The sequence below is a fragment of the Astyanax mexicanus genome, chromosome 12, assembly GCF_023375975.1.
Source record: "Astyanax mexicanus isolate ESR-SI-001 chromosome 12, AstMex3_surface, whole genome shotgun sequence".
NCBI lineage: Eukaryota > Metazoa > Chordata > Actinopteri > Characiformes > Acestrorhamphidae > Astyanax > Astyanax mexicanus.
In genome coordinates, this window is record NC_064419.1 from 49,463,624 (window position 1) to 49,473,533 (window position 9,910).

The following is a 9,910-nucleotide window of genomic DNA, read 5'->3' on the forward strand; positions in this document are numbered from 1 at the left end:
AAAATTGTTTGTGGAGAAGAAACCCTTCGAATTTGAGAGACCTGGAGCTGGAGTTTGCTAAAGAAAAGTGGTCCAGAGAGGTTTAAGAAGCTTGTTAATGGTTAAAGGAAGAGATTGATTTTAGTATTTTTTTTTTCAAAGGTGTGCAACCAAAAAATAGGTTGAGGGTGGCAATAATTTTTTTAATTTTGTGGAAAATTATATAAATTTTGGCTTTTTTTCCTCAGTTTTGTTGTGTGTTGTAGCAATACACACAAAGGAAATAAACATGTGTACAACAAAACATGTGTAATTGCAAAACTTTTCTGGGAAAAATACTTTCAGACAACAAAACTCTATCTGGATCGGATTAGTTTCTTAGGGGGTTCTGGGTAATTTTCTCTTTATCCTCTGTGGTTTTATTTCCGTCCAGAACGATCATGTACGTGTTTTTCTCAGACGTCCTCTGAGAAAATTACAGGCTGAATTATATATTATATTATAATTATATTATTATGTTTTTCTCTGAACTCTGTGCTCCTCCGGTAATTTTAGTCCCGTCCGGACGCTCATCTCTGAGTTTCGTCTCCTCGCTTTTAATAAAATAGCTATTTGTCCACTGCCACTCACCCTAATTACTGTACACTTTGGGCGTGCAACAGTTTCCACGGAGATCCATGTTAAAAACACAACAGCGAGTGGAAATGGAGGAGCTACTGAACGCTGCGATGATGTCATGTGACCGAGAAAAAAAGCCTAAAAACTCACTGGTCCTCCTCATTGGTTTTTCAACTGCAGTCCGGATGCAGGAGTTTTATCACTAAAGAGTAGAAGTGTGAAATATTTTTTATAGAAACTAATCTCGTCCGGATAGAGTTTTAAAGTTCTGGACATTTAGAACTGTTCTGGACATTTAATCCTCACTGTTAGGTTCTAAAACTTCAGCTTCCACCTTTTCAAACTGGCGTTGAGGTTCTTCAGGTGACCTATCTCCATTTTTAGGACTTCCCAGAGTAAAATGCACAACTCCGATCCTGTACAGCTCCAGCAGGACGATCAGGATGTTCTTACAGGTGAAGAAGATCATTAGCTGGTTGAGAACGTTCTCTCGGATCATCAGGTAAAGCCGGTACACCAAGAAAGGACCGTCCTGCAGCCCGACGGTGAGCAGGAGGCTCCAGACCTCACTGGAGCAGCAGGACGTAGACGTCCCTGTCCTGTCCCCGTCTGCTGGGTCCTGGGTCTCTGCCTGGGCCGGGGTGGTGGGACTCGTCTGGGTCAGAACCAGAGGAAACTGCATTAAAGCCCAGGAGAAGAGACTCAGCCCTACGATGATGACGATGCGCTTGGTCTTCACCTCCGGCTCCTTGAAGGTGTCGAAGATGTCCAGGATGTCCGCCCCCAGTCCCACGTAGACCATGAGGAGCTGGGACAGCTGGTCTCGGGACATGTCCCCTTTAGGCATGAGCCAGCGACCCAGAACCAGAACGATGAGCATGGTCTGCTCCAAACCTGCAGCCCAGTTCTCCGGATCCAGCTCAGATAGACCCTAAACAGAATATAGAAAATTAATGATCAATCAATTATAATACACTTTAATATACTATACTATAATATATACATCTACAGAGCTATTGGTAGATTTTATTATCAGTATCACGACTCCGTCTCGACAGATAGGAGATAACTAACAGCGCTAGGAACAGCATGCAGTTCATTCCTGTGTTATTTGTGCGAATAACACATCAGTGTTTATATACTTTACCCAGTAATTCAGAGCTAAGAAACAAATGTTTAGAATTAGTCTATGGAGGAAAAACACCACCAGCCAAGTACAATTGAGATAGGTACCTGTATGATAGGTGTACTGCCTGGGCGGCTCTCCTGCGGCTCAGCTGACAAAACCTCGGGGTGGATTTTTACTTTCTGGACCTGGACTACCCACCTCTGTGTGTAAGTAACTGTAGGTTTAAATAGGATCTCCGGTGGATTTGGTGTTTTACAGAGACTCTAAGGCTAGGTCAGTGGCTGAACTGCATTTAACAGGGCATTACACATTGCAAAGACTGTTATTAGTGTAAAAATTTCTTTATTTTGGAATGTTTCTAACTGTTGTGCGTCTCGCTGCCTCCTAGTGACGCAGTGCTGTTAGCATGTATAAAAATTCATGAACAAGGGCTGAAATCCTCCACCGGACTAAAGCAGCGTTATACCGGATCACAGACCACAGACTCTAACACAGACTCAGACCACAACTCTAACCCATTTGACAAATGAATGAAAAAAACGATGTAATGAGACCTTTCAGTTTTTAAGTATTTAACTGAACTGTGTTTTTGTGAAAGAGACGAGGCGCAGAGCATTTACACAGACTCCGCATAACATAGCAGCCAGGAGGCAGGTTATGCAGAGTCTATGTCTATGTCTATGCAATTATCAGTGCAGTGATGGCGGCGCTCGGATTTGAAGTTAGCGTTATGAGATGTAAACTTGGTGTTTAATAAGTTTCTTCTGCACTTTTTAAGTTATTAATGCCTGGTTTTAAATGTCAGGGCTCTCTGGATTCTAGTAAGGAGGTGTGGAGCTACTTTGAGCTGGATAACGGTGTAAAAAGTGATTTATCAGGGTAAATTATGCCCCGTGTCACCCAGTCTGAAGGGTGTTTGGACAAACTGTTAAAATTTCTGTATCTCTATCTTGTTTTACTACAACAAAAGTCACCAAAACTCATTTTACACCGGAGTTCTCCTTTGATAAATGAAGTTCTTTTGAAAACAGCTTTGTTTTTTCCCAGGCTATATATATATATTATATTTTTTCACACCACTGTATATAACTAAAGCCACCAAACACTTGAGTGGTATTCTTCTGGCTCTCAGACTGATTAGGTTTCTCGTGAACTCTGCAGGGCATCACTCAGAGCAGACTGCTGTACTGTGTGCCCCTCAGGATGGCACCTGGCTCTAAGAGTTACCCAGAATTCCCTTTATCCGTATCAGTGTCTGTAGGCTAACCCCATCACAGAGAGAGAGCCATCGGCCTGGCGTGCCTCTCGCCCAATCTCTCTGACAGCTTTCAGCTCCTCCAGCCTCTGAGAAAGGCATGGAGGCAGGAGTCTGAGGCCGGGAGGTTCTGCTGCTCGGAGATACCGGGAAATAAAGTGAGTTTCAGGAGCTTCTGAGAAAGATGTAGACCACAGAGAGCCACTCTCAATCCTACAACCTGCCAATCCTGATCAAACAACTCGTTATTTAACGTTATTTAGCAATTTAGATGAAACGGAACTGAATAGTCAATTTTTCAGATATCCTTCCTGGTTTATAGAGCTGTGTAAATTTATTTGCACCCTACACATTTATTTTTTTTAATTTATTAAGGTAAAAAAAAGTGTGAAAAAAGTGTTTACCCCTAAATCTAGTAACATTGTTGTTCCACTCATTTGGTGGCAACAACTGCAATCAATCAATCTTTACCGATAACTGATAAAGAGTCTTTCTCATCTCTGTGGAGGAATTTAGTTCCACTCTTCTTTACAGAATTTAGAATTGTTTTAATTCAGACACATTGGAGGATTTTCCAGCATAAACATCCTGTTTAAGATCATCCACAGCATCTCAATCAGACTTCCACTTTACGCCATTCAGAAGTGGACCTGCTGCTGTGCTTCAGGTCATTGTCCTGCTGCAGAACCCAAGTACACCTGAGCTTGAGGTTACGAACTGATGGAGGATTTTTCTCCTTCAGGATTTTCTGATAAACGGCAGAATTCCTGGTTTTGTATTTTACAGCAAGTTATCCAGCAGCTCCAGACCATCACAACACACTACCACCACCATGTTTTGCTATGTTCAGTATGATGTTCTTTTTTTTCTGAAATTATGTGTTTTATAGATAGATAGATCCTGCAGTTCTTTAAATGTTGTTCTGGGTTCTTTTTATGGATCTCCTGGATGAGTTCTTCATGCCCTTTTGGAGTAATTTCAGTCAGTCGGCCGGTCACTCCTGGGAAGGTTCACCAGTGTTTTCATGTTTTATCTATCAGTGAATAATAGTGAATCACTGTGTGTTTTGGATGTTTGGATTGGAATGGATGTTTATTAATTAAGGAAATGGAGATGAGCAGTTAAAACACAAAATATCTTGGGTTCAAACTCTCTGCAGTCAAATAAAGGCCAATTAAAAAGGTCTCCTTCCGCTAAAAATGGAAAAGCACAGTGTCTACGTCAACCTGTAAATTAGTATTCATGGCCCCGCCCCCTTCAGCTCAGGACCGCCCACAGGCAGAGCTGAAGCCGGGCGGCGACGCAGTCTCATCAGATAGGAGGAGCTAACAGCGCTAGGAACAGCATGCAGTTCATTCCTGTGTTATTTGTGCGAATAACACATCAGTGTTTATATACTTTACCCAGTAATTCAAAGCTAAGAAACAAATGGTTAGAATTAGTCTATGGAGGAAAAATACCACCAGCCAAGTACAATTGAGATAGGTAGGTGTAAAAATAATTTAGAACAGTTCTGTTTACAATAGTTAAACGTAAAAATTGATTGAAAGTTGATTTTAACTTTCTGGACCTGTACTCTCCACCTCTGTGTGTAAGTAACTATAGGTTTAAATAGGATCTCCGGTGGATTTGGTGTTTTACAGAGACTCTAAGACTAGGTCAGTGGCTGAACTGCACTTAGCTTGGTATTATTGTTGTACACATGTTGTAAAGTAACATGTGTAAAAATGTCTATATTTTAAAACATTTCTAACTTTTGTCCATTTTGCTATGTTGCAGTGCTGTTAGCCAGTCAGAGGCGATATGTTTGCATGTATGAATATTCCACTCCTCTACTGGACTAAAACAGTGTTATACCGGATCACCGGAGCACTTTTTTTCTCTAAAACCAGCTCACATGACATTCATTCCTATTAGACACAACTACACTTTAAAATGAATGAAATAAATGATGGAATGAGATATTAAATGTAAGAAACTTTCAACTTTTTAAATTAAAATGTTCCGTCCTGTCCTAATTTTATTTTGCGGTTGAATAATAATGTAATGTTAATATTCACTAATCTCCAGTGTTGATCTATGTATCAGGAAATGCTCAGACGCTGTAAAAAGGAGCTGGCATTTTCAAATGGTGTAAAAATAGAAAACACCAGGGTCTGATACGACAGCGTGGCGATCAATTGTGCTTTGTGCTGCTCGGATCCGATGGAAAGGTCAAGACCAGAAGCATCTGGAGGCGGTGCAGGTGCTGGATCTGACTGTCTGATGTTCAGAATACAAAGATCAAGATCTAAACTCATAGGATTAGATTTTACCAAGCAAAGTTTCTGATTGCAGACAGTTTGAACCCAATATATTTCATATTATATCCGATCAAATTCATTTATTTATTTATTGATTAATTTATTCATATTTACAGTACCAGTCTAAGGTTTCATTATTTTAAATTATTCTGTATTGTAGATTAATACTACAGTCATACAAACTATGAAGAAATAACATATGAAATTATTTACTAAACAAGTGTTAAACAAACCAGAATTTTTATATTTCTTATCAGAGTTTTTTATATTAAAAATCAAAACACTTAATAAGAAAGTGTGTCCAAACTTTTGACTGGTACTGTATATATAATTTTACAAATGAATATATTACAATATACTGTGATCCTGTAAGCAAGTTGATAAATGGTATAAATCAAATTTTAGAAAAACCTTAATAATAATTATAATATATAATATATAAAATAAAATCTATAAAAAGTTAAAAAAAAGAAAGAAAAATTGCTAATACTTCCTGTGAATCCTTAACGTGCATTATTAATTCTTTATGATTGCATTTATAATGCAATATATGGCCTATGTTATACGTTAAAGTCACCGTCATAAAATTCTGGCATAATAACGTTTAATATGTAAGGAATTATAATACCTCTTTTTTTTAATACATGTTTTTTATACTTTACACTAAGTACATAATGTACTAGTACTGATTTATTATAAAAGCTTATACAGGACTCATAGGAACAGTGGGATCTAACAACAGAGTAAAACACTGCCCTCTAGTGGGCGGGGTTTTAAACACGGCATTAAATGAACCACTTCTGACACCAATCTTTACACACAACTACTCATTCAGTATATATACTATGTTTCTAAAACTGATACTGTATTACAAAACAATATACAGCTCTGGATTAAAATGAAGAGAGCACTTCAGTTTCTGAATCAGTTTCTCTGATTTTGCTATTTATAGGTTTATGTTTGAGTAAAATGAACATTGTTGTTTTATTCTATAAACTACAGACAACATTTCTCCCAAATTCCAATTAAAAATATTCTCATTTAGAGCATTTATTTACAGAAAATGAGAAATGGCTGAAATAACAAAAAAGATGCAGAGCTTTCAGACCTCAAATAATGCAAAGAAAACAAGTTCATATTCATAAAGTTTTAAGAGTTCAGAAATAATCAATATTTGGTGGAATAATCCTGGTTTTTAATCACAGTTTTTATTTCATGCATCTTGGCATCATGTTCTCCTCCACCAGTCTTACACACTGCTTTTGGATAACTTTATGCTGCTTTACTCCTGGTGTAAAAATTCAAGCAGTTCAGTTTGGTGGTTTGATGGTTTGTGATCATCCATCTTCCTCTTGATTATATTCCAGAGGTTTTCAATTTGCTAAAATAAAAAAAACTCATAATTTTAAATGCTCTCTTATTTTTTTTTTCAGAGCTGTATATATTTCAGATATTTATTGATTGTTTTACCGCTGCTGTGGAGATGTGGGAGAGAAGCTGAAGATCAGGAGATGAGGAGTTGATTGGCTGTTTAGACGGTAGGAGGTTGAGCTCCAGGAACCAGATGGAGGGAATAACGGTGCTGAGATACAGGAAGACCATCGGAGAGAACCTGCAGAACTCGGAATAAAAGAGGAGAGGAACAGAGTGAGGGGAAGACAATCTGAAAAAGTTATTTTAATGTTAGAAATACAGTTACAAGTACAATTGAGATAGGTAGGTGTTTAGATGTTTAGAACTGTTCTGTTTACACTAGTTAAAAACAAAAATTGATTGAAAGTGGATTTTTACTTTCTGGACCTGGACTACCCATTAGTGATGGATAGATGAGGCGCCATGAAGCGTTTCGACCCATAGGGAAACTGTATTGATACTGTACTGATACTGTGTCACTGAATACTGAAACCTACTGGACCTTAAAAATCCCTGAAGGCAACCTAGCTGACGGACTGATTTTATGATCTAGTCTATACAAAATATGTTTTAAGTTATTGTATTTTATTGTATATTATATTATTTCACATATTCAGTTACATTTAAAATATCTTTGGTATTCTTAGATACAGTCAATAAATAATGTGAACATGTAACATAACATGAAAATTCATCCTGGGTCTATCTGGGACTTCATTCTCATGTTTGGCTCTATAATGCCCCAGCATTGAGGAGGTGGATTTGTTAAAATAGGACAGTTCTGTCAATCAAATGCGACATTTAACCTGCAGAACATAATATGAATAATATGCTAAGAGTCAGTTTGAGATGAATTTAGATTCAGATAGATCAAGTTGAAGCTCTGAAAGGAACCAGATTAAACAACAACACAATTAAAACGAATACCTTATTTTTCAATGTAAGATCAAAATGGTTCCACACAGCGGAAAACTTTCTTTTTTCTTTAAGGCTGTTTCATAAACTCTAAAAAACAGAGGTACGATATGAGTACTTTTTTGTACTCAAAGGTACACTCTTCATAATTGTACCCTCAAAGGTACAATTTTGTTCTTTACAAGGTCAGATTTGTTCCCTCTGAAGTACAAAGTAATTTCTAACAGCAATAAGTACAAATTTATACCATTTAACCTGCAGCCAAAGGGTACATTCAGTATTCTGCATCACTGTACTAATAAACAATATATATTTTAATTGCACATTATTTATTTAAAAGCCAGACAATTTTGGATCATCAAGTTTTTGAGCCATATTTAGTTGATGATAACATTTATAATCTTTATAATCTATACTGGCACAAAAACCATGGGTACAAAAAAAGGACTTTTACTGAAAGGTACTTTTTGTACCTCAATATAAGATACAGCCCCAGCGACAAGCTTTGTACTCTTTTAAGTACAAATCTGTACTTACTTTTCTTACAGTGTAGTTTTGGATGAAAAAGTCAGTATTTTTGTTTTTGGCAGATGCATCCCGACAGATGCGCTTCCTTATAAACACAGTTTGGCGCGTTAGTGTCCTTTTGAAACAGTTCCTGTATCGTTCATGTGACTTGCTGAAACTGATACGCACACCGACGTGGAGTTTGCTCTAGGAGCTCGGCGCATGTGCCGATCCCTACTACCCACCTCTGTGTGTGAGTAACTATAGGTTTAAATAGGATCTCCGGTGAATTTGGTGTTTTACAGAGACTCTAAGACTAGATCAGTGGCTGAACTGCACTTAACAGGTTCAGCATTATAACACATGTTATAAAGTAACATATGACATTGCAAAGACTGTTATTAGTGTAAAAATGTCTTTATTTTAATTTTTTTCTAACTTTTGTCCATTTTGCTATGTTGCAGTGTTGTTAGCCAATTAGAGGCGATATGTTTGCATGTATGAGCAAGAGAAGATTATTGATCTAGTTCCTGGTAAATTGTTCTGAATGAGACGCTGAGTTTTCTCTCTAATCTTTGACCCACTTTCTTCTGTAATAAAGCTTTAAACTTTATATTTCTTAAACCTTAGACTCATTATTCAGCTATAAATATTAACCCTTTAAATTATAAGAGTCTGTGTGAGGGTCTATTATTCTTGACCACTATCTTACACCCTCCTCAAGGTGTGTCGCCATGCTCATTGCTATCTTACACCCCGTCAACAGTCTATTTTCACATTTTTAGGCCTGCATTGTTTAAATAGCAAAAGTGCTTGTAAATATATATATCTACATTAATGGGCGTGGTGGTCTAAAAATGAAGTGCTCAAGCTGTACTTTCCCCGTCGTTATGATAGTAAAAACACACTGACACCCAAATCACTAAAATAGAGCTCTTTGAGTTCTTTGCACTTATAACAGGATCCTACTGTCTGTAAATGCACATTCTTTGAAAGCCGTTCACACCTCGGATTAAATCATTTTAACTGTAATTCTATTTTTATAGGAGCAGTAGTTAGTGAATAATTCATATTGGCTAGAGAGTAATAAAGCTAAGACGTGTAGTGGAATGAATAATAATAAATTAATATTAATATAATAATAATCAGCTTGAGGTTAAGGGGTGGAGATGTAATTCTGGGAGTATTATGAATTATTGAGTAACGGCTGTGTGAGTAATGTGAGCAGTAATGTGGGGAACTGAAGTTTAGGCCCACGTAGGGAGGTAAATGGCTCGATCAGGTGATTGATTGATCAATCGATTGATTTTCAGCACAAAAAGGATGGAGACAGTATGATAATGAGGGCCAGAGGGGCTTTACTCACAAATTACCCCATCAGCCCTGCTAATTCCCCCCACACACACACCGTATACCACACCTTGAATGGCTCAAAACACACAAAACGCATGTACTAATTCTCTTAATTAATCATAGGTTTGTTTAATTTTGGTCATAACATGAAATTAACCAATCAGAGTGTCTCTTGCTCATCATTCTCTTTAAGAGTAGATCAGGTGAGCTCTGACTTTGGTGGATTGCTATTGTAACGGTGCAGCTACCTGGACGTGTCCAACAAACTCTTCTCAGCAGAGGAAACTGAGCTGCTGGTTGACGCTGTGAAGGAGCTCCAGCAGCTCATTTACGGGAACAGCAATGTTATTTTATTTACTATTCTGTTTATTGTTGATGTAAAAGTTGGGTTTGTGCTGCTGTGTGTTCATGTGTGTGTAATAAGTGGGGGTGTACGCT

The 9,910-nt window shown here is 37.6% G+C and overlaps 1 protein-coding gene across 1 annotated transcript in view; it reads right to left on the minus strand.

Moving 5' to 3' along the window:
• Positions 1-271: 271 nt before the first annotated feature.
• LOC111192720 (transmembrane protein 26) overlaps positions 272-9,910 on the minus strand; it is a 10,185-nt gene continuing 546 nt past the window's right edge. The window contains exons 2-3 of the mRNA XM_022670944.2: positions 6,755-6,896; positions 272-1,528 (exon numbers count right to left, since the gene is read on the minus strand). Coding sequence (XP_022526665.2) covers positions 893-1,528; positions 6,755-6,896 — 778 coding nt within the window. The 3' untranslated portion in view covers positions 272-892. The remainder of the gene's footprint in view (positions 1,529-6,754; positions 6,897-9,910) is intronic.